Source organism: Bombina bombina, chromosome 5 (assembly GCF_027579735.1).
Source record: "Bombina bombina isolate aBomBom1 chromosome 5, aBomBom1.pri, whole genome shotgun sequence".
NCBI lineage: Eukaryota > Metazoa > Chordata > Amphibia > Anura > Bombinatoridae > Bombina > Bombina bombina.
This window is the reverse complement of record NC_069503.1, coordinates 896,688,178-896,712,957: the sequence shown is the minus strand read 5'-3', so window position 1 is coordinate 896,712,957 and position 24,780 is coordinate 896,688,178. Positions and strand designations below refer to the sequence as shown.

Here is a 24,780-nt window from a genome sequence, read left to right as displayed (position 1 = left end):
GGGGGGGGGGGGCTAATATGGAGAGTGTGAATGCCTTAGCACAATGACAGAGGGAGCCCTGACTTGGAAGAAAGTAGAAAAAAGCTTATGGCATAGGAGGAGAGAGGGAGGACCTAGCATGGGAGAATGGAATTAGAGAGCTCCTGCTATTCTAGGTTAAAGGCCGGAAGCCTCTTGCATACTAAAGTGAAGGTAGCAAGCTCCTGTACTAGTGCAGTGAGGGAGGAGAAGGGAAAGAAACGAGGGAGCTCTTGCAACAGGAGAAGGGAGGTAGGGGATGGTCTGTTGTGGCAGAATGAAGCAAAATAGAAAACTTCTTTATGCCCTTCTTAATATTTGTTTTCTTTCTTAACCTTTATTGTCATTGCATTTAAACAGTGTCCATCTTTCTGAGCAGGTTATGAACTATATGGTCTAGAAAAAATCCCCACTGAAGGACCTGCACTAATTGTGTATTATCATGGAGCACTTCCAGTAGATTATTACTACTTTGTCTGTAAGGTCATTCTCCTGAAGGGCAGGACCTGTCACACTGTAGGTGACTACTTCCTCTTCAAAATACCAGGTAAATCCCTTTTGCTGTACACAAAGCATTGCAATTGTACTATGTAACACTTATAACCAATTGCAATATATGATGTTTTTTCTACTGTTTTATGTTAGCTTATTTTAGGAAAGGGTATTTAAAGGACCAGTAAAAAAAGTAGATTTGCATAATCAACAAATGCAAAATGCAAGACAATGCAATAGCACTTAGTCTGAACTTCAAATGAGTAGTAGATTTTGTTTTTTATTTTTACAATTTTAAAAGTTATGTCTATTTCCACTCCCCCTGTACCATGTGACAGCCATCAGCCAATCACAAAAGCATACACGTACCATGTGAGAGCCATCAGCCAATTACAAATGCATGCACGTTTATTCTGTGAATTCTTGCACATGCTCAGTAGGAGCTGCTGACTCAAAAAGTTTCAATATAAAAAGACTGTGCACATTTTGTTAATGGAAGTTAATTGGAAATTTGTTTAAAATTGCCTGCTCTATCTGTATAATGAAAGTTTATTTTTGACTTGAGTGTCCCTTTAATAATTAACTGAATATATAAAATCAAGGGACTCCAATAAGATGTGTAAGAACCCATTGTGACCATATTTACCTACAGAAATCCCCCTTTTCTTTATCTGAAAAAGTTGTGATTTAAAAGCTTCTTAAAGGGACAATGTGCTGTAAAATTTGTTTTCCCTTAAGGGCTAGATTACGAGTGGAGCGCAAATTAGCGATCCCACTCCCAAGTTACCTTTGCTAGATGGAAGCTTTTTGCACGTTTAGGGTTGCGCTCATATTACAAGTTAAAGGTAAAAAGTTTGCGCACAAGTGCTACCCCTACGCACGCAAAAAGTGGAACATAATAATGTATCCCTCCATAGCCTTCAATGGAGCACAAAAATTGGAAAAAAAACTAACACCCATACTTGCGCTCAAACACAATCGCATTTAACCGAGTGCACTAACCTGACATGAAATCTGAATATTTCACATTACAATGTTCTTTACATATCAGAATATGTTCTGTTTACTCTTAAATAAATATTTTCATATATATATCTGATGATTTTTTTGGTGTATGTGTGTGTGTGTGTGTATATATATATATATGTGTGTGTGTGTGTATATGTGTGTGTATGTGTGTATATATTTATATATATATATATGTGTGTGTGTGTGTATATGTGTGTGTATGTGTGTATATATATGTATATATATATATATATATCTATATGTGTATCTATATATATATATATATATATATATATACACAACAGTGTTTGCAGCGTCGCGCTCTGCCTTACCCTGCACGCATCCTCGGCACACTGGAGCATCGGGGGCTGACGTCATGCGTTACAACCAGGAAATGCTCACAGAGAGCACCGCTCATCAAACAGTGCCAAATAGAGATACAAATGAGCTGTGCAAAATAATTAATAATAGGAACAAATTACTTTGAAGGTGAAATAATATAATATTTAATAATAGCGCTAAAATTTCATCGAAATTTACAATGTATAAAAATAAAATGAAAAATACAATTTAAAACGGTAAAGAGCTCTAATACCTTGTTAACAAAACATATGAGTACAATAAATTAAAGTTTAAAAAATATAGGGTATAAACAGTTATACCAATTGATGATCTATCAAGACAGTAATATTAGAGTTCATCTATGATTATATGATTTTCGTTTTTATGGAGCTCCGTTAGTCAGTATTTTCAAATAAAGGACACAATAAGTATGGTGTCATCTATGATACTGTGATCCTGTAGTATGTAAGTTAGTACTCACAGTTATGGAGGAGTGTCCAGTGATCAAATTCTGGATCGTAATCCGTGGTGTCTGATTGGTTGAAAAAGCTCAGCCTTTAAGTAGTGGAGATGAAGTGCCGCTGAGTTCGGTATCGATAATATTATAAACCTTATTTATTCTAGTTGTGAAACATGAGTTCTGAAGTGTTTAGGACAATCTTTTTGAAGTTGCTGAAACTTTTAACTTCGAAAAGGTTTGCTGAGGTTTACAGAAGTTTCAAATTGCCAGATAGGATAGAAGCATTTTCCGTTGAGTAGATGAAACTATATACCTTCAAACGGTTTGCAGGAGTACCAGTTTGCCTGATAGGGTGAAAATGTTTTCTATAAGGTTGCTGAAACTGAGTACCTTCAAATGGTTTGCTGGAGTTTCAGAGTGTCAAGTAGAGTAAAGGCGTTTTTCGTATAGTTGCTGGAACTGTGTACCTTCACAAGGTTTGCAAGAGTTTCAGTTTGTTACATATGATCAAAGTGTATTCCGTTAAGTAGCTGAAACTGTATACCTTCAATTGGTTTGCTGGAGTTTCAGATTACCAAATTTAGTAGAGGCGTTTTCCATATAGTTGCTGAAACTGTATACCTTCAAAGAGGTTTGCAGGAGTTTCAGATATTTGAAGTGTCTTTGTGGTTATCCGCTTACATATAAATGCTTAGTGTTTGCAGGATAAAGCGGAGTCACTAGTAGCAGATTTACTGCTTGAGGTGTCCCAGACGGTATCCACTGATACTTGGGTAGCTGAGGTTCACACTTAGGGAAAATCTACGTGTTTCGGCCGTAGCCTTTATCAAGATTTTTTTTTTCTCTGAATCCAATATGGAAGGAAGTGAGGATGAATCTTATGTAGTCACTGACTTTGGGGAAGACCTTACGCTTTATGATACAAATGAGGAAATTGTTTATACAATTGACATAAAAAAGGGACATAAAAAGGGACATAAAATTGGAATTAGATATAAAAACTTTCCTAATCTATAAACATAACAAACGAATACCCAGAGGATTGCGTATACGCAAATTTCCTTCATTTAGAGTCCTGGACACTGAATTTATCAATAAGTGGAACATTATTCTGGACACTTGCTTGTTTGCTCTCATTGAACTTCTGATAGAATTTAAACTGAAACAGAGGGTGGAATTATTGGAAAAAATGAAGGTTATACAAGAGAAGCTAAAAGCAGTGCAGAAAGATCCAGAATTCAAACTCTATGACAAACAATTTGAGAAAAATATGATATCTTTTCGTCAGGAGTTATGGGAATTCAAGTCCAGAAAGATGAATCGTGACAAATATGATTATGACCATCAAAATGTGTATAGGTGGGACAATACTGATAACTTTGGCAGGGAACCTAAAAAAGGAGGGAAGAGATGGTTTAAGAACCTCAATAAGAAAGCTAAGCAAGTTACATTCTCCGATATGGAATATGAGGTTGAATCCTCAGAAGGAGAAACAAATGTAGAAGAAGAGGAACCAGCAGTACTACAAACTTCCTTTGAGGTACCGAAAGTGAAGCAGTCAAAAAACGAACAGCTAAAGACTCTAACCCCAGGAAGGCAAAAAAAGTACACAGAGGAAAAAGGGGGAAAAGATGGGCACGCGGATCAGAGGGAAGCAATGGAACACAAGAAGCAGGACAAAAAGAAGAAAGAACAACAAAAAGTCTATGTGACAAGATCGGGAACATACAAGAAAAAATATGCATGAATAATGATGTATTAAATTTATCTGATGTGGTGCTGACAGATATGGAAAGAAATGTCTTATCTAAGGGTCTTAACTTTGTACCTTCACAGCATTTTAACCTGTTCAATACAGTTTTTGAACAGATTTGTTAGAAAATTAGTACTACGCAAACATTTTGCTAATGCTGTGGAAGTACAGGATAAGACAAGTGTCTTTAAAGATGAAGTAACTGATGAAAATCTGACATTCTCTGAAATTTGTTCTGTGATAGATCTACAGGGTTTAATAGGCACAGGTTATGTAGAACATCTTGTCATTGAAAGTGACATAGATATTACTAAATTCAGAAAGAAAAGTAAGTTCTAGAACACACCCTGTAGAAACGTTTCAGAAAGTAATAGAAGAACAACTTAGAGAACTTAGTGAAAAATCAAAAAAATCTAAGTATAATATGCCACTTAAGGAGAAAGAAGCACTAAATAAGATCGCCAATGACGATAGAATTATTGTTCGCCCCTCGGATAAGGGGGGCAATGTTGTGGTATTAAATAGATCTGCATATGTAACAGAGGCACTGCGACAGTTACATGATAGTGAGGTGTATAACGGACTAAGAGAAAATCCCACCGCATCATACAGAGAAGCTTTGAGTGAAATTATTAAAATGGCTAGGTATAATAATGTGATCACACAATCTATTGAGGAAATGTTAATACCTGAAAATCCTATTACCCCTATATTTCACTACTTTCCGAAAGTCCATAAAGATATGGAAAATCCACCTGGACGTCCGATTAAAGCGGGCATTAACTCCCTTAATGAACCATTGTCGGATCTTATGGATTCCTATTTACAACCATTGGTAAATAAGTTGCCCAGTTATATAAAAGATACAACAGATTTACTGTTAAAACTACAGAAAATTAAGTGGAAGTCCAGTTATAGATTTTTGGTGGCAGATGTAGCTTCTCTATACACCTCCATATCACATCAACAGGGTCTAAAAGCAATATAATTCTTTTTTGAAAGTCAGAGTAACTATGATGAAAATACTAAACAGTTCATTATTTATTCAATAGAGTACTTGCTTACACACATTTTTTTTTATGTTCGAAGGGGGTTTCTATCTTCAGAGACGTGGGACTGCCATGGGGGCAAGATTTGCCCCTTGTTACGCCAATCTCTTCATGGGATGGTGGGAGCGGTTCCACGTCTTTGGAGATGGGAATCCCCTAAAGGACAACATCATTCTATATGCAAGATTCATTGATGACCTGATTTTCATCATAGATAGTGATGAGCAGGGTGTGGAAAAGTTCTGTGACTACCTAAATATTAATCAATGTGGGATTAAATTTCTAGGTGAACAATATTTCAAGCTCAATTGAAACTGATCTATATAGGAAACCCACATTAGGAAATACTATACTAGAATTTAATTCAAATCATTCGAGACACACCATATATGGTATTCCGGAGGGCCAATATATTAGGGCAAAAAGAAACTGCTCTAATATTGATGATTATAACAAACAAGCAGACATTATAACAGAACGATTAATAAACAGGGGATATGATGTAAATATCCTTAAGAAAGCACGCACAGAGGTAGATACATTACCTAGAGAGGAATTATTGATGTATAAGAACAAAAACAGGAAATATCGAAACAAAGATACAAAACAGAAGCCTAAGTTTATCACTACCTACAGCCTTGAATATAGAGAGATATGTGATATTGTTAAACTGAATATTCCAATATTACATACAGACCCAGGATTAAAAGAAATTGCGAGGGAAGGTTGTGAATTTGTTTCAATGAAAGGGAAAACCATAGGAAACTATGTATCACCCTATGACTGTTCGAAAAGGTCTATTAATACTTGTTGGTTAAAAGAACGAAAAGGTTTTTTTAAATGCAGGAAAAAGATCTGTAAGACCTGCGACCATGTAATAGAAGGTGATACCTTTGTTTCAACAAGTACGACTAAAACACATAAGATAAATGTCTTCATTAATTGCACAACACATGTAGTTTACCTGTTAACCTGTAGGGGGTGCTATAAACAATATATAGGAAAAACTAAACGATCCCTAAAGGACAGGTTTCTAGCTCATGTGAGATCTATCACTTATATTGGTTTAAACTAAATTAAAGGGACAGTAAACCTAAAATATAATGTTATATAATTCTGCACATAGTGCATAATTATATAACATTATTTTAGTGCTATTGTTATAAAACCTTTTTTTCCCTTAGAATTTTTTAAAAATATGCCGGTTTTACAGACCCGCTCTCTGCTGAGCGGGTCTGTTTTTTTACTCAAAGCATCGGGCCAGCTGTATAGTCACAGCCTGACCGCGCCATAACATTAAGTGCAGCTCGCTCCTGCTGTCAGACAGAGCAGGAGCGAGCTGCACTTAATGTTATGGTGCGGCCGGGCCGGGCTGTGACTATACAGCTAGCCCGATGCGCTGAGTAAAAAAAACAGACCCGCTCAGTAGAGAGCGGGTCTGTAAAAGCGGCATGTTTTTTAAATATTAAAAGGGAAAAAAGGGTTTTATAACTATAGCAGTAAAATAATGTTATATAATTCTGCACTATGTGCAGAATTATATAACATTATTTTTTAGGTTTACTGACACTTTAAACTTGACAGTTGTTGGTGAGCAGAATCAAACAAAATAATAATAAAATGAAATAAATTAACCACATTAAGAGAGATACTGATCTAATGTGCTTAACCCCTATTACTATTTATTTCATTGTAACTTTTATGCAATATAGTAACATGAGAAAGGATGTATGTATACTATATATATGTATTATATTTGTAACAGTGTCCGTATTGAATTGCTAAACATAAATAGCAATAAGGACAAATAAGTTTGAGTATATATGCCTTTAAGAGATTGTCTATTTAAGGACTGAGGAGTCTGGGTATCCTGTAAGCAGTGAACAAGTGCTGTTTTAGTTCTGCGTTTTTTATCCTAGAAGTGCCCGAGTACTCTATGTTTTATTTTTTATGTGTTTTGTGTAACTTTTTTGTCTTGCTTAACAGTTAACCAGAGCTCTGTAGTTGCGCGTAATTGACACACGTTAAATTAAATTGCGCTGAATCTAACACATTTACTTTCAACACGTACATGTTTTACATGTTGAAAGTAAACAAAGAGCTGCAATATACCCCTTATCGCTTGCGCGCAACAGCGCGCCTCTCGAAATCTAGCCCTTACTTGTTATACTTACTGCAGAGTATTACATGTATGGGGAATTGTTCCTTCGTGTTTATTTTGTATTTGAAATAGCTGTTTTTTGCTGATTACAACCATCGCCAATTTTTCTAAAGGATATGCCCATTTAAAAGAGCAGAAACAGAAGATCTACCTAGACATCTTATCTCTTTTTGTACACATAGTCTAATGGTAAGGTATTGCAAATTGCATAAATCAGCTAATTGATTTGCAGGTAGTAGAATTTGCTTTTTTTGGGATCATGAACAAAGAATAGTTTTTCACCAAAGCAAGAGGGTGTTTAAAGGGCCATTATAGTGGGAAAATGACATTTTCTCTCTATGTATTTAACTCCGGAAAGTTAAAGTACTGCTTGGGAGCTGCAGAGCGAAACCAGACGGTGAGCCAATCAGCAGCAGTCTTACAGCAGGATCAGGTGACTAGTGCTGTTAATAGGGTCAGTGGCTGATTCCGCTCAAGACCAGCAGTTCTCCACAGCTCATAAGCAGTGCTTTAACTATGTGTTTTATACATTTGCAGTTGTTAAATACATATTTACATTGTTGCTAGTGCTAAAATTACATACTTTTTACTTTTTTTGTTCAATCAAAAATTACATTATTTATTTGGTAATCTTGTACATCATGTTTAATGTCTGCTTATTGATTTCTAATACATTTTTACAAAAGCATATTGATCGCAATGTAAACTACAACACCATTTTCATATTGGAAAAATATCAGACTGGATATCAGAAGAGTCACACACAGAATCAACTTTGACCAGCACAATCAATTTCTTTATTTATTTCGGCAGATTATTGGGTCCATTTTACGCTCATCAATTTCAACACCTAAAGGGACTTGATAAAGTGCAAAACTGGCCATTTTTACAAGTTTGCGAGTGATCCAAGATGATATGGAATAATTCTATTATGCTGCTCATGTGCAATACACTCTGAAATGGCTAAAGACACCATTTTAGATATATTTATAAAAACATGGTCTCCATTTATTGTCTATATTCATCATTATAGTATAGTTTATCAGTAGTGGGCAAGTTTGATATTTACATATATTCTTTTAGACTAGAGACTAATGGCACTACTAAATATACTGTATATAGAAATACCCTTTACATTTTTCTATTTAATGTAGGTTATATAACTAGTGTACACAATTATATAATTTTAGGGTGTAGGTGCTGTGTACTTTTCTTGTGACTTTGCAACATGTATCAGCAAGATGCTGATGTAGATGTACGCCTTTTAGCACGCAATTTCCTTTATGCGACTATTTGCACAAATGGTATTGTGAGTGGAATTGCAATAAAATATATAACTTTTATTAGAGTAAAATTAAAAAATGGAAAAGATTAAAACCACAAGGAAACACAGCTTGAGAGGGGAAATCTCAGTCATCAGGTGTATACTATTAGGTAGAGGAGGTAATCTATTTATAAAATGGCCTAGGATGTATTGTCATCCATGGTCATTAAATAATCAGATTGAATTTTAGCAAACTCAGTGAAATGCTTATTGTCCAACTATTGTTGTAGATAAAATCTTATTAGCGTATACACTCTCTACATATATAAGATGATGTTCAATAATTATACTATTATCAAATATTGTTAAATAACATTAATCTGACAGACTGATAAGAAAATAAAAATAGTTTCTCTGAATTAATTCAAAAAATAATAAAGATGCATAACCTCCTTGCTGCCTTTATAAGTAATCCCCTATTAGTTTAGGTACCCTCTTGTCAGCAGTGTCGATTGTCCTTATGTATTATTACGATAGCATGTCACACATTAACACTCTGGATTAAGCTTGTGAATAGCACTAGTGTTTCTTTGAGTGACTGACTAAATACAATGTATGTATTTAAAGGGATCTAAAAAATATAAAATGTTTGTGTATTTAAGAAACTTTGCAATATACGTTCATTATTTATTTTGTTTCCTTTTCCTGTATTTTAACACTGAAAAGTACTTGCTTTTTAAATTCCAACGGGTGCCGCCATGCTTGAACTTAAAGGGACACTGAACCCAAATTTTTTCTTTGTGATTCAGACAGAACATGCAATTTTAAGCAACTTTCTAATTTACTCCTATTATCAAATTTTCTTTATTCTCTTGGTATCTTTATTTGAAATGCAAGAATGTAAGTTTAGATGCCGGCCCATTTTTGATGAGCAACTTGGGTTGTCCTTGCTGATTGGTGGGTAAATTCATCCACCAATAAAAAGTGCTGTCCAGAGTCTGAACAAAAAAACTTCTGCCTTCTTTTTCAAATAAAGATAGCAAGAGAATGAAGAAAAAATTATAATAGGAGTAAATTAGAAACTTGCTTAAAATTGCATGCTCTATCTGAATCCCGAAAGAAAAAAAATTGGGTTCAGTGTCCCTTTAAGTAGACCCATATCTGTGTCCCCTGCTGAAGGGGCAGATAGTCTAATGTCACACAGCTTTGCACAAATAAAAACTAAAGTACTTTATAGAAACTAAAGCTTTACACTTATATTTTCAATATTTAAACAACTAATATAATTATAAAAATGCATCTACATATTATTCTAAGGTTAATGTTTGCTTTCAATACATCATTATGTTTAGCATGTATTTACTGTTTAACCTCCCTTTAAAGGGACAGTCTACACCAGAATATTTATTGTTTTAAAAGATAGATAATCCCTATATTACCCATTCCCTAGTTTTGCATAACCAACACAGTTGTATAAATACACTTTTTACCTCTGTGATTACCTTGTATCTAAGCTTCTGCAGACTGCCCCCTTATTTCAGTTCTTTTGACAGACTTGCATTCTAGCCAATCAGTGCTTGCTCCTAGGAACTCCACGTGTGTGAGCACCGTATAGTCTATATGAAACACATGACCTAACACCCTCTAGTGGTGAAAAACTGTCAAAATGCCCTGAGATGAGAGGTGGCCTTCAAGGGCTTAGAAATTAGCATATTAACCTCATAGGTTTAGCTTTCAACTAAGAATACCAAGAGAACACAGCAAAATTGGCGATGGATGTAAATTTGAAAATTGTTTAAAATGACATGCCCTATCTGAATAATGAAAGTTTGTTTTGGACTAGACTGCCCCTTTAATAGACATATAAGTAAAATCTTGCATAGCTGATGAGAACTGTAGTACACACAATGAAACCGAAATCACGACCACAACATTTAGAAATGGCGTTTAGCAATCCTGTTTATAAATTGTTTCTTTCATTTATAGCACGATCGTTCTTCTAAGTTACAGTCATTTTCTGTTGTAAGCCCTTTGCATGGGGGCTTCAGGACTGCGCAGGATGCCTGCCGCAGGGAGAAAGGCCATAATAGCACGGTCCTCCTGCTCGCGGTGAGACACGCATCAGCAGTCGCATCTTTGTGATCAGTATTTAACGTTTTATTGGCAGCCATTTACACAGAATTATTTTTTTACATAAAAAACAGAAGTTCCTAAAATTGTGTTTTGAAAAATTGTCGTTTACAATAACTGGAGCCTTGCCACCTTCTTCAGCAAAGACCAACCTTATTTTGTGCAGTGAGGTTTGGAACTTTTACCAGTATTTTATACATCATAATTTAGCAATTTTATGATTCAGAATCCCAGTATACATGATGTGGCTATTTTTTCTGATGTAAATTAATTCTCCCCTTGGTGAAAATGTTAAAGTGGTTTTCTGAATGATTGAAAAAAAGTATAAAAAAATACGCAAAATATTAAAAAAAATATATATATTAAAAGTTTTGTTGTTTTTTTTTAATAAAAATGAATTGAGCAATGCAATTCCCATGCACAGATTATTATCAGTTATTTGTGGAGCGCTAACAGATGTCATTCAGATTTTTTAACTCTTACAGTATCAGAAGCCCTACTCTGTACAGTTGCAACACACACATATGAACTCCATTGACCCTGTTAACTCATTTCATTTTTTAACATTGCCGATATAGGGGGAAATGGAGATTGAATGTTTTAGAAAATATCAACCTTTATAATTGTACTGAGTGTTTTGGGACTTCACACTTGTATATGTAATATAAGGAACCATCCTATTATGATTCTTAATAGTTTTTTAGGGTTGTTCGCTTTTTAACCTGTCCTGGCTTACTCCTCGGTTCTACTTATATTATGCCTTTGAAACCACATTCAGTGTAAATATAATTGTGGCTCCCGCTATAGAAGGAGCCATAGTTACAGACAGACTTTATTTAAAACTTAATCCAAGCTAATATCAATAGCAGGAGTTTGTATATAACCCATAATATTAACCGCAATGGTAGTGGGTGCTTAACCACAGGACATATAAAATCCTGGTATTAACAGATATTTATCTGTGGATAGCGGTTGGTAATATACCACTGCAGAAGCACGGACATATCCAGTGCTACGATAACTGCAGCTCCTGCTGATAGAGATATTTGTTTTCCTATTGAGAGAATTAAATATTATTCAGAAACAGGACTCCATATAGAAGAAAGACACCGAAAGTATACATAATTTCTGTCAAGGCAGTAATTTAATTATTAAACCTAGGAGTTTGTCATTTTAAACACGTATGTGTGTGTTGCGCCTGTTTGGAATTTTTTAATAAACTTGGCATGAATGGTGAGTATGTGAATTTTGGTAAAAACACACAATTACTCTTGTGAATATTATTAAAAAAAAAAAAAAAAGAGTCACAGCAATCTTAATTGGCACATTTATCTATATGAATAAATAAGAAAATAAATATCAACCTTGACTGATGTTTGGATTAAAAAAAAAAACCATCCAGTCTTGTTTTTCTGATATTGAATGAGAATTTTGGAAAGAGTGAAACTGACCCTTTGTTGGAAGAAAGTGCTCATTAAAAGGGCAGTAAATACCCTTGAGATTTTATATAAAATGTTTACTTATGGATAGTGAAACAACTTTGCAGTATACTTTTATTATTTATTTTGTGTCCCTTTTAATGTAATTTAGCTCTAAAAAGTGTGGATTTTTCTAGTTATCAGAACTGGAAGAGTATACTGTAGCATTATTAAGGCAAACACTGCTACATATATTTCCCTATTTATATTTAGCAGATAACAAAACAATGCAATTTATGCTCATATGAAGACCATGACTAGTCTTGTTGTCATCAGACCAAAGCCCAGATTGGCTTCTCCAAATACATGGTGGGTGGAAGTTGGCTATTGAAAAACAATTACAGCAAACAAGATGGTAATTTGTTTTAAAAATGTTCAAATGCGGCTGATTTTATTATATAATACAACAAAAATGTATTTTAATTACAAGGTGTTACTGACCCTTTTAGGTTTTAATAACAATAAGTTCAGAAAACTATATGCAACATAACTATCTTCTTATTTCCTTTTCAGGCTTTAAACCATTGCTTGAAGTGTTTAATGTAATCCACGGGCCAAAAGAGGCCTGTGTTAAAGCCTTGAAGAACGGTCACCTGTTAGCTATCTCACCAGGGGGTGTGCGAGAAGCACTTTTTAGTGATGAAAACTATGCCATCGTTTGGGGAAACCGTACGGGCTTTGCTCAGGTGGCCATAGATGCAAAAGTGGTGAGTCTGAGCTTAGTAGTTTTGCAGATTGCTGTAACAAAAAGTATTTGCTCATAGTACTATTACTGATTGTATGACACATTACTCATGAACGGTTTGACAGCAGCAAATTTATTGCCTCTCATCATACACATAGTGGTATATGGTACGTAAATACACAGTATTGCCATGGACATAATGTGCTTTTGTGCAAACGGTAAAAGGAACACATATAGTGCTCAGTAGGCTCTCATGGAAAGAAAAAAAAGGAAAATATACCAAAAGAAAGAGATCAGTTTTATAGTAAGAAGTAAATTGATTTTTTTTTTCTTTTTTTTTTTAAAGGGACAGTCTACACCAGAATTGTTTAATTTTTACTACTCATTTTCCAGCTTTGCACAACCAACATTGTTATATAAATATACTTTATAACCTTTAAACCTCTAAATTTCTGCCTGTTTCTAAGCCACTAAAGACAGCCTCTTATCACATGCTTTTTTATTAGCTTTTCACAACAGAGGAGTGCTAGTTCATGTGAGCCATATAGAAAACATTGTGCCAACGCCCGTGGGTTGTGGCAGACATTGCACTAATTGGATAAAATGCAAGTCAATAGATAATAAATAAAAAGTCATGTGATCAGGGGCCTGTCATAAAAGGCTTAGATACAAGGTAATCAGAGGTAAAAAGTGTATTAATATAACCATATTGGGTATGCAAAACTGGGAAATGGATAATAAAGGGATTATCTATCTTTTTAAACAATATATATTTTTTTTAGTTGACTGTCCCTTTAAATGTATTCATTTTCTAAATAATGTTTTTTGTTTTGTTTGTTTTTTACTTACTTTAAAGGACACTAAATACATACCCCCCAACTGTCCCGATTTTCGCGGGACAGTCCCGATTTTAGGGGTCTGTCCCTCTGTCCCGAGTTGCTAGCCATCTGTCCCGATTTGCCCCAGGCATTAAAAATTTTTTTTTTTTTTTATTATTTTTTTTTATTTTTTTTTTTTTTTAATTCTGTTGGGCCCATACACAGAAGCAGCTGGCTTTGCTCTCACAGGGTTAGATACCTGTTATATTCCCTGTGGAAAAGGAATGGTGTGTGGGTTAAGCAGGAGTAAGAAGGCTGTATACACTCTGACCACGGGTAATGGTGACCTCTCTAACCTACCTCTAGTAGTGATGATGTCTAACCCCTGGGGATAATACTAGCATGCCTTCAGTTTTATACAATGAGCAGTGCTAATACCAGGGTAACGAACAGTGGCAGCCGCAGACTGCCAGCTAATGTGCTTGCCAACCCCAGGACCCCATACAATGAATGTTGTGCGTGTGTCTATCTGTATCCATAACTGTGTGTGTGTATCTGTATGTATAAGTTTATGCTATGTAGTGTGTGTGTGTGTTTCTGCATGTATAAGTGTATACTATGTAGTGTCTGTGTATCTGCATGTATAAGTGTATGCTGTCTGTATAAGTGTATGCTATGTAATGTGTGTGTGCATCTGCATGTATAAGTGTATGCTATATAGTGTGTGTGTATATTCATGTGTAAGTGTATGCTATGTAGTGTGTGTATCTGCATGTGTAAGTGTATGCTATGTAGTGTGTGTGTATCTGCATGTGTAAGTGTATGCTATGTAGTGTGCTACTCTGTATTTTTGCTGACTTTAAAGGCCAGAATCTAAAATATTAATGGGGAATGCAGAGAGCAGTTTTAAAGAATTTATTATTAAATGTCCAATTAAGATAAAAATATTTAGCAATGTCTTTGCAAAGGATAATTAAATACATAGCTCACATAGCCATACCAGTGGTTTGAGCTTGTGTTTGATTTGCTGCCTAAGTGTATTAAAATCTATGACTTTATTTAGAATTTTATTTATATTACTTTGGTCTTATGATTTTTTAAACCCTGCCCAAGACATTTCAATTTTTTGCCACGGAGGGGGGGGGGGGATGTGTCCCTCTTTTGAATTTTGAAATGTTGGGAGGTATGTAAATAGTCATGATGTATCGTACATCTTTTGTAACAATGTCCATCTTGCTGTGTTTTTTACTGCAAAAATTATAATTTATTATGAATAAATGAAGTTAGTAGTATGTATGGGTAGGAAAATAAGCCAAGTATAGTGATTTGCAATTTCCAGAGGTAGAATCATTTTTACTCTTTTTAAGGGCGAGTTGTTAAATTTGTTTTACTAAAACTTTCTTTCTTTCATGTTTTATTCTATAGCCCATCATTCCAATGTTTACACAAAACGTGCGTGAAGGCTTTCGGTCACTTGGCGGTTTATGTAAGAAATTTTATTATTGTCGTTTTTTTTTTTTGTTTTGGTTTTTTTTTCCAAATACCTGGCTATTTCTTTTTCTTTATAATGACATGGTGAGTCCACGGATCATCTAATTACTATTGGTAATATCACTCCTGCCCAGCAGGAGGCGGCAAAGAGCACAACAGCAAAGCTGTTAAATATCACCTCCCTTCCATCCAACCCCAGTCATTCTCTTTTCCTACATTAGAGCAAGGAAGTGGTAAAGTTTAGGTGTTAGAAAGAAGATTCTTCAAGCAAGATTTTATTATTGTTTAGTAGTGCAAGATTGTCCTGTTTTGTAGCCGTAGTCCATATCAGTCTATTCAGTAGAGCAGTGGTGTCTTTTAAGCAATGTAAACTTGTGGGGTAAAATCCTCACTGCGCCTCCCATATATTTAATGCTGCCCTAACTCTGAAAGCCTGAGTAAGATTACTCAGTCTTTGTTTTTCTTCCACAGGTCCATGTGAGGGAACATGCCTCTCAAACCAAGTGAGCTGCCCTGCTGCCTGGCAGATTTCTAAAGGTAAGTGCTAACTTTATATTTTCTGGGAACATATACAGAAAAAAGATGGCACTTTAAAGTCAGTATTATGGGACAAAAAACATCCTCCTTTGGATTAGGGGATAATTTTATAATGGTCAGTATGGCAGGCACTGTGGACAAGGAGATAGGCTCAGAGGTGGTGTTTTACTTTTTATTATACTCCCGACGGCTTTACAATACATTTAGCTGACAGAGAGGTTAATTTTGTAACGACCACAATGGGCAGAGTTAGCTGAGGCGGCAATTTTCTGTTGCACGCTTTTTCCCTGCACTTCCTGTGTTCTGGAGTGGAGAATAGCGTTGTCACAGATTATTAGCAGTGTTGCGGTTACCGGACTGCAATTTACAGAGAAATAAAAGTTGAGTCCGGATTATCTAACTGATTATTCACTCCGTTGTCAGTCAGGCAGGTAAGCACCTCAGCAAAGCTTAAGCTGAGGTGTAAAGGTTGTCTGGAGTGTTTTTGTGATACGTTATTTTTTTCCTGAAGAAAAATAAAGCAGTTTCGTTTTAAAATTTAAAGGAACAGTAACTTTTTTTTGTGTGGTAGTTTCTAAATAAAATATCAATTTATTTGTGAATAAAGATGGACCAAGAGGCCCTGCAGGATGTTACATGTTCTTTATGTTTTAAAGGGACAGTTAACACCAGAATTGTTGTTGTTTAAAAAGAAAGATAATCCCTTTATTACCCATTCCCCAGTTTTGCATAACCAACACTGTTATAGACATACATGTTTTACCTCTGTGATTACCTTGTATCTAAGACTCTGCAAACTGCACTCTTGTTTCACTTGTTTTGACAAACTTGCATTTTAGCCAATCCGTGCTCACTCCAGGGTAACTTTACGTGCATGAGCTCAATGTTATATATATGAAACACATGAACTAATGCTCTCTAGTGGTCAAAATGCATTCAGATTAGAGGCAGTCCTAAAGGTCTAAGAAATTAGCATATGAACCTCCTAGGTTTAGCTTTCAATAAGAATACAAAGAGAGCAAAGCAAAATTGGTGATAAAAGTAAATTGGAAAATTGTTTAAAATTACATTCCCTATTTAAATCATGAAAGTTTTTTTTGGACTTGACTGTCCCTTTAATGCTAATGTGGAAACGCCAATCCCTTTCTGTTCCTCATGTATTGAGATTTGCATTACAGGGATAGACTTTTTTTTCTGAGCCAACATTGTCTAGGGCGGATGCTGTTCAGGAGCCTTCTGACAATGTTCAAGATATGCCGCAGCTTTCTCCCCAAGTGTCCCAAAATTTATCGTCCACACATTCAGTGCCCTTCGCTTCCTCTCTTACTCCACCTGGAGTTACTTTGCAAGACATCACTTCCCTCATGTCCTCTGCGGTATCTGATGCGTTGTCCGCTTTTCCCATGCTGCAGGGAAAACGCAAGAGGAAATGTAAAGAATCAGTGAGTAAGGTTGCTCACACAGTCGTGGCTATTCCGAATGCCGCCTCCCAGAAATCTGAGGAAGAAGATACTTTGGTAGCATCTGAGGGTGAAATCTCAGACTCAGATAGTGTAATTCCTTCTGCTGATACTGAAGTTGTATCCTTCAGGTTTAAGCTGGAGCACCTCCGTTTGTTACTTAAGGAGGTTTTGGTTCCCTTGGACGACTCCGACACTACTGTCGTAGTCAATCCTAAGAAGTCTAGTAAGCTAAACAAGTATTTTGATGTACCTTCCATGGAGGAGGTTTTTCTTGTACCAGATCGAGCTACAGAAATTATTGCGAGGGAATGGGAGAGACCGGGTATCCCTTTCTCTCCATCCCCCTATATTTAAGAAGATGTTTCCTATAGCAGACTCTATCAAGGAATCTTGGCACACGGTCCTCAAGGTGGAACGGGCAATTTCCACGCTAGCTAAGAGAACCACTATTCCCATAGAAGATAGTTGTTCCTTTAGATCCTATGGATAAGAAGTTGGAGGGGTTACTCAAGAAGATGTATGTACACCAGGGTTTACAATGGCAACCTACGGTGTGTATTGCTACCATCACTAGTGCGGCGGCATACTGGTTTGATGCGTTGTCTGATTCTTTTCGGACAGACACTCCCCTTGAAGAGATCCAGGATAGGATCAAGGCCTTTAAGTTGGCCAACTCCTTTATAACGGATGCTTCCCTACAGGTTCTTAAACTGGGAGCAAAGATTTCCGGGTTTGCCGTACTGGCCCGCAGAGCTTTATGGTTAAAATCTTGGTCTGCGGATGTGTCATCTAAGTCAGCTTTTGGCGATTCCTTACAAGGGAAAGACCGGGCCGGGATTGACGTAAATTATTTCTGACATTTCTGACGGAAGAAAGGGCCATTTCCACCCTCAGGATAAGAGGAATAAGCAGAAGGGACGTTGGAGTAATTTTCTTTCCTTTCGAAACTTCAAGGGTAAGCCTTCTTCTCCTTTCTCCAAGCAGGAACAGTCCAAGCCTTCCTGGAGGCCCAACCTGTATTGGAACAAGGGAAAGCAATCCAAGAAGCCCGCTATTGACTCAAAAGCAGCATGAAGGGTCTGCCCCCGATCTGGGACCGGACTCATGCTTTGGTTTGGGATGTTCAGGATCCCTGGGCGGTGGACATAGTCTCCCAGGGATACAAACTAGAGTTCAAGACCTTTCCTCCCAGGGGCAGGATTCTGCTTTCAAGATTATCTGTAGACCAGATAAATAGAGAGGCGTTCTTAAACTGTGTTCGGGACCTTTCCGACCTGGGAGTAATAGTTCCTGTCCCAATGCAGGAACAGGGTCTGGGATTTTACTCCAATCTGTGGTTCTCAAAAAAGAGGGAACCTTCAGACTAATTCTAGATCTCAAAAGTCTAAACAAATTCCTTAAATTACCATCTTTCAAGATGGAAACTATTCGTACCATTCTTCCATTAGTTCAGTAAGGTCAATTTATGACAACGGTAGATTTAAAGGACGCGTACCTGCATGTTCCCATCCACAGGGATCATCACAGGTTTCTGAGGTTCGCATATCTAGACAAACACTTCCAGTTTGTGGCTCTCCCATTCGGCCTTGCCACAGCTCACAGAATTTTTTCAAAGGTTCTGGGATCCCTGTTGGCGGTGCTCCGGTTGCGGGGCATTGCAGTGGCGCCTTATCTGGACTACATTCTGGTTCAGGCGCCATCCTTTCAACAAGCAAACTCCCACACAGTGATGTTGTTATCCTTCCTGCCATCTCACGGGTGGAAGGTGAATTTGGAAAAGAGTTCCTTAATTCCAACTACAAGGGTAGTGTTCTTGGGAACCATAATAGATTCCCTATCAATAAAAGAAATTTCTGACAGAAGTCAGGAAATCAAAGATTTTCGATTCCTGTCTGGCGCTTCAGTCCTCTCCTAGGCCATCAGTGGCTCAATGTATGGAGTTAATCGATCTGATGGTAGCTGCCATGGACATCATTCCGTTTGCCCGTTTCCACCTCAGACCTCTGCAGTTATGCATGCTCAGGCAGTGGAACGGAGATTATGCGAATCTGTCTCCATGTTTACATCTGGATCAGGAGACAAGGGATTCTCTTCTTTGGTGGTTGTCTCAGGATCATCTCTCCCAGGGAACCTGCTTCCGCAGACCCACCTGGGTGATTGTGACAACGGACGTCAGCCTACTAGGATGGGGAGCAGTCTGGGGTTCTCTAAAGGCTCAGGGAACATGGACTCGGACAGAGTCGGATCTGCCCATAAACATTCTGAAACTGAGAGCAATCTTCAATGCTCTTCTGGCCTGGCCTTAGTTAGCTTCGGCCCGGTTTATCAGGTTCCAGTCGGGCAACATAACTTCAGTGGCTTACATCAACCATCAGGTGGGAACTCTGAGTTCCTTAGCCATGACAGAGGTAGCCAAGATAATTCAGTAGGCAGAGACCCACAACTGCTGTCTGTTGGTGATCCACATTCCAGGAGTAGACAACTGGAAAGCGGATTTTCTGAGCAGACAGACCATTCACCCGGGGGAGTGGGAAAACCCATCAGGAGGTGTTTTCCAGCCTGGTTCTCAAATGGGGACATCCGGAACTCGATCTTATGGCATCTCGACAGAATGCCAAGCTTCTGAGGTACGGGTCGAGGTCCAGGAATCCTCAGGCGGTACTGATAGATGCTCTGGCGGTCCCTTGGAACTTCAGTCTTGCATACCTATTTCCCCCGTTCGATCTCCTGCCTTGGGTCATTGTTCGAGTCAAACAGGAGAGGGCGTCGGTGATCCTCATCGCACCGGCGTGGCCTCGCAGGATCTGGTATGCAGACCTAGTGGAGATGTCATCTCTTCCACCTTGGAGACTTCCATTGAGGAAGGACCTTCTACTTCAAGAGCCCTTCCTCCATCCAAATCTAGTTTCTCTGAAGCTGACTGCTTGGAGATTCGGTCATTGAGACCATGATTCCGGCTCATAAGCCTGTGACTAGAAAGATTTACCATAAAATATGGCGTAAATATTTGCATTGGTGTGAATCCAAAGGCTACTCTTGGAGTAGAAAATTAGATAGAACCCAGAAGGGAACTAACAGAGGCTCGCTAAAAATATGTTCATGAAATGTTCATATATTACCAGAAGGTGGTTTGCAAAGAGAGTTTTCTGATAAAATCCCAATGTGCAAGATCCTTGATAGTAGGTAATATGTAAGTAATATTTCAAAATGGTGATGCAGGGCCGCTCCTCTTGAAACTGGTGTGCAGGGCGATCTAGATAAATATGAAAGCAAAAAGAGGGCGCCTAATAGTGTAATCAGTCTCATGTAATATGCTATATGCCCCTGCTCAGTGTACTAGCCACTGTTTGAGTGCTAGCCTTCCCTGTTGCACCAGTCACAGTACAGTGCCCATATACGTCTGGTAAGCATATTTATCATCAGCATATATCAAATTACATGAGACTGATTACACTATGAGGCGCCCTCTTTTTGCTTTCATATTCTTGGAGTAGAGTACGGTTTCCTAGAATTTTGTCTTTTCTCCAAGAGGGTTTAGAGAAGGGTTTATCGGCAAGCTCCTTAAAGTGTCAAATATCTGCCTTGTCTATTTTATTACATAAACGTCTGGCAGATGTACCAAACGTGCAATCATTCTGTCAGGCCTTGGTCAGAATCAGGCCTGTGTTTAAGCCGGTTGCTCCTCCCTGGAGTCTTAACCTTGTTCTTAAGGTTCTTCAACAGGCTCCGTTTGAGCCTATGCATTCTTTAGATATTAAACTGTTATCTTGGAAGGTTTTGTTTCTGGTGGCTATTTCATCTTCTTGAGGAGTTTCAGAACTCTCGGCATTGCAGTATGAGTTTCCTTACCTTATTTATCATTCGGATAAGGTTGTTTTGCGTACTAAGTTAGGGTTTCTCCCTAAAGTAGTTTCAGATAGGAACATTAATCAGGAGATTGTTGTTCCTTCTTTGTGTCCTAATCCTTCTTCTCAGAACGAACGTCTGCTTCACAATCTAGACGTGGTGCGTGCATTGAAATTCTATTTACAGGCGACTAAGGATTTTCGCCAGTCTTCTGCTCTGTTTGTGGTTTTCTCTGGAAAACGTAAAGGACAGAAAGCTACAGCTACTTCTCTTTCTTTGTGGCTGAAGAGTATTATTCGTTTGACCTATGAAACTGCTGGACAGCAACCTCCTGAGAGAGTTACGGCTCATTCTACGAGAACTGTTTCCTCTTCCAGGGCAAAAGGAAGCTTCTGTGGAACAGATTTGCAAGGCTGCATCTTGGTCCTCTCTTCACACTTTTTCTAAATTCTATAAATTTAATACTTTTGCCTCGGCTGAGGCTTCTTTTGGGAGAAAGGTTCTTCAAGCAGTGGTGCCTTCCATTTAGGTTCCCTGTCTTGTCCCTCCCTTATCATCTGTGTCCTCTAGCTTGGGTATTGATTCCCAATAGTAATTAGATGATCTGTGGACTCACCGTTTCATTAGAAAGAAAACAAAATGTATGCTTACCTGATAAATTTATTTATTTCTTGACACGGACCTCTGCACCTTGTTGCTTCCTTTCTCTCCTTTGCTTCGGTCGAATGACTGGGGTTGGAGGGAAGGGAGGTGATATTTAACAGCTTTGCTGTGGTGCTCTTTGCCGCCTCCTGCTGGGCAGGAGTGATATTCCCAATAGTAATTAGATGATCCGTGGACTCACCGTGTCAAGAAAGAAGTACATTTATCAGGTAAGCATAAATTTCGTTTTTTGTACAGATATAGTGCTCCCTGTACTTTTTAACTTGCCCACACACACATACTTACACACGCGTACATACACACGTATATACGCACACACACGTAAATATAAGCACACACGCGTACATATGCACACGTGCGTACATACACGCGCATGTACAGCCACGCACGCATACACACGTACATACACACGTTTCACTACACTACACTACACACACACACATATATATATATATATATATATATATATACACGCACATACACTATATTTATTTTTGTATTCTTCCCAGACACCATCGTTAGTATATAGTCACACTATTGCAAGGTTAAAAATAGCTGTATGGGAGATTACATCCAAATCTGTAAAACTACATCACTCACACTCTGTCAACGGGAATTATAAACATTAAGAAAATTACACGTATTTCAGTCTAATGCTGAAATAAAATGGGACTTTCATCATGGATTAGTTTACCTTGCCATGGCTAATCTGTAAATGTGTGTATATTAGCTGACACCTTTCCCCATTTAAATCAGAGGATCTTATAACTGAATTATCCATAGGTATTTTGTGCATTATTCCTCAAAACTATTATTTCTTTTACAAGATACGATGAGTCCACGGATTTCATCCTTACTTGTGGGATATCGCCTCCTGGTCAGCAGGAGGTGGCAAAGAGCACCACAGCAGAGCTGTATATATAGCTCCTCCCTTCCCTCCCCCTCCAGTCATTCTCTTTGCCTGTGTTGGTAAGATAGGAGATGGCAAAGTGAGGTGTTAGTAAAGATTCTTCAATCAAGTGTTTATTATTTTTTAAGTAGTGCCTCTGAGTGCTACTTTGTGCTAGGGTGTAGCCTAGACCAGATCAGTCTCTTCAGTACAAAATGAGAAGCATTTGGTGGCTTTAAAGCAATAGGAACTGGTGGGACATAATTCTCACTGCGCCTCCTATACCTGTTTGCTGCCCTAATTACAGATAGCCTAAGCACTTTTAACTCAGGCTGCTCTTTGTCCACAGGGCTATGGGAGGGAGAAGTCCTCTGAAAACCTGTTGGACTACCATGCTGTCGCAGCATTCCAGGTAAGTGCTAACTTTCTCATTTCTGGGGACACAATCCACGCAGAAGAAAGTGAGCACTGCACTTCTTACAGTCACTTTTCAAGAGCTGAGGCATTAGAAAGGGCTCTGATTGTGTTGGGACTGTATCACATACACTGGGGCTGGGTCTCTCAACAGTGTTATATTTCTCCTGGTAGTGATATTATTTAATAGGCAACCCGGGTGATTGCTTCTGGCTATGTTATGGAAACTCCCCACTCCCGATATCGGTATTATACACTGGCCGATCGGGAAGTGTGTTTTTAAGGGGGGCATAGTATTGTAAAGACAGTACAATTCTTAGGCTCTCTTGCGGTTAGTGTGTTTTAACTTTGGGTTGATACAGAAATACAGGGCTCCATCTTGGAGTTGGTCGCCCGGGAGTTACAGTCTAACACGCCCACTATGGGCAGGGCTTAGTGTTGTTCTATGCAGGCGGCTCCATCTTTGTATAATTTGCCGCCCGAGTGTTTCAGCCTGATACGCCCACGATGGGCGGAACTAGGCTATGATACAGAAAGTTTTACTTGCCCTTTTTATGCCGTTCCAGGAACGCATTGTGCACTGATGGGCTATTAGCTGGGGTGTATTGCATACCCTTACGGTCAGTCTTACGTTAGCTGACGCAAGGGTTATCGGCATAATGCTTGAATGCTTTCTTTGCACTAGTAGTGTAAAGTTTACACAATGTTTTCTGTGTCCTCAGATTTCTAGTTACACAGGTCAACAGCCCTACTCCATTGTTTTCATTTTTACATGTAGTGATTAAACATATATGGGGTGTCTCTACTAATTAAAGAGTCATTAGTGTTTTCTTTAATTTATTATGACTTGGAAGGAACGAAGTTACATCTAAAATGTTGTTCCTTTTTCAGTTAAAGAGACAGTACCGTTTTTTGTAGGGTCCCATTCTGCTGTTTATGGTATAATACAGCTTGGTACTTAACAGGGAACAAGTGTACACATGAAATAAAGAGCTTTCTTCTCCCACATGCGGTGCTCTGCGGTTCCTTGCAGCACTAGTCTGGGTTGCTTTAATGTCCTTAGCAATATGTTTCCAGCAAGGTTAACATAATGCTTAAATAATTTTGGTCACAGAAATAAGAGGATTTCAATATTACATTCTTGTTATTTCTGCAAGTTAATATAGAGGAAAAATGTTATCCTTTTAAAATTTAAAGAGATAGTAACATATTTGCCTATATTGATTTTTCTTTTATATACTCCTTCTAATGTGAAGGTTAGGAGTCTGGTGTCACTGGTCAATCCTTTCCACATTTTCTACCTATAGTGTCTGCAATTATTACTTACCCACAGGCAGTACTCTGCGGTTCCTTGCATAGACATTGCTTTGAGGTTCTTAGCAATGTCTGGTTACAGCAATATTATATTAATATTAATCTGGTTCTGCATGTGAAATAAGATGCTCTTTTATATTTTAAAGACAGTACAATTTTTTGTGTAAAAATTTTATTAAACAAATTGGAACTATTTTTTTGTTAGGTCATCCTTTGTGACTATAGGATGGTATAAAAACACATAAATGAATATAGCCGGTCAGGTAGCTTGACACATGCTAAGACACTAGGGCTTAACTCTGTAGAAACCCAAGGGTTGCAGGTTCGATTTCAGTGATCATGTGCCTTGCAGCTCAAAGGTTGTTCATCGCATCCAGGTGCTGGCTGGCCATTTTAATAATATTGACAGTGTGAGAACCTTACGGGTGATTAATTTACTGGTGCGGTGGAATACTGATTTGACAATCTATTTGAGTTGTTTCAGTCAGACTTCCTTGAAGGAGAT

At 37.8% G+C, this 24,780-nt stretch overlaps 1 protein-coding gene across 1 annotated transcript in view; it reads left to right on the top strand.

The window, feature by feature from the left end:
- Positions 1–24,780, top strand: part of TMEM68 (transmembrane protein 68) — an 82,573-nt gene that overhangs the window by 40,899 nt on the left and 16,894 nt on the right. Inside the window, exons 4-6 of the mRNA XM_053715048.1 lie at positions 398–565; positions 12,669–12,862; positions 15,084–15,144. Of these exons, the coding sequence (XP_053571023.1) occupies positions 398–565; positions 12,669–12,862; positions 15,084–15,144 (423 nt within the window). The remainder of the gene's footprint in view (positions 1–397; positions 566–12,668; positions 12,863–15,083; positions 15,145–24,780) is intronic.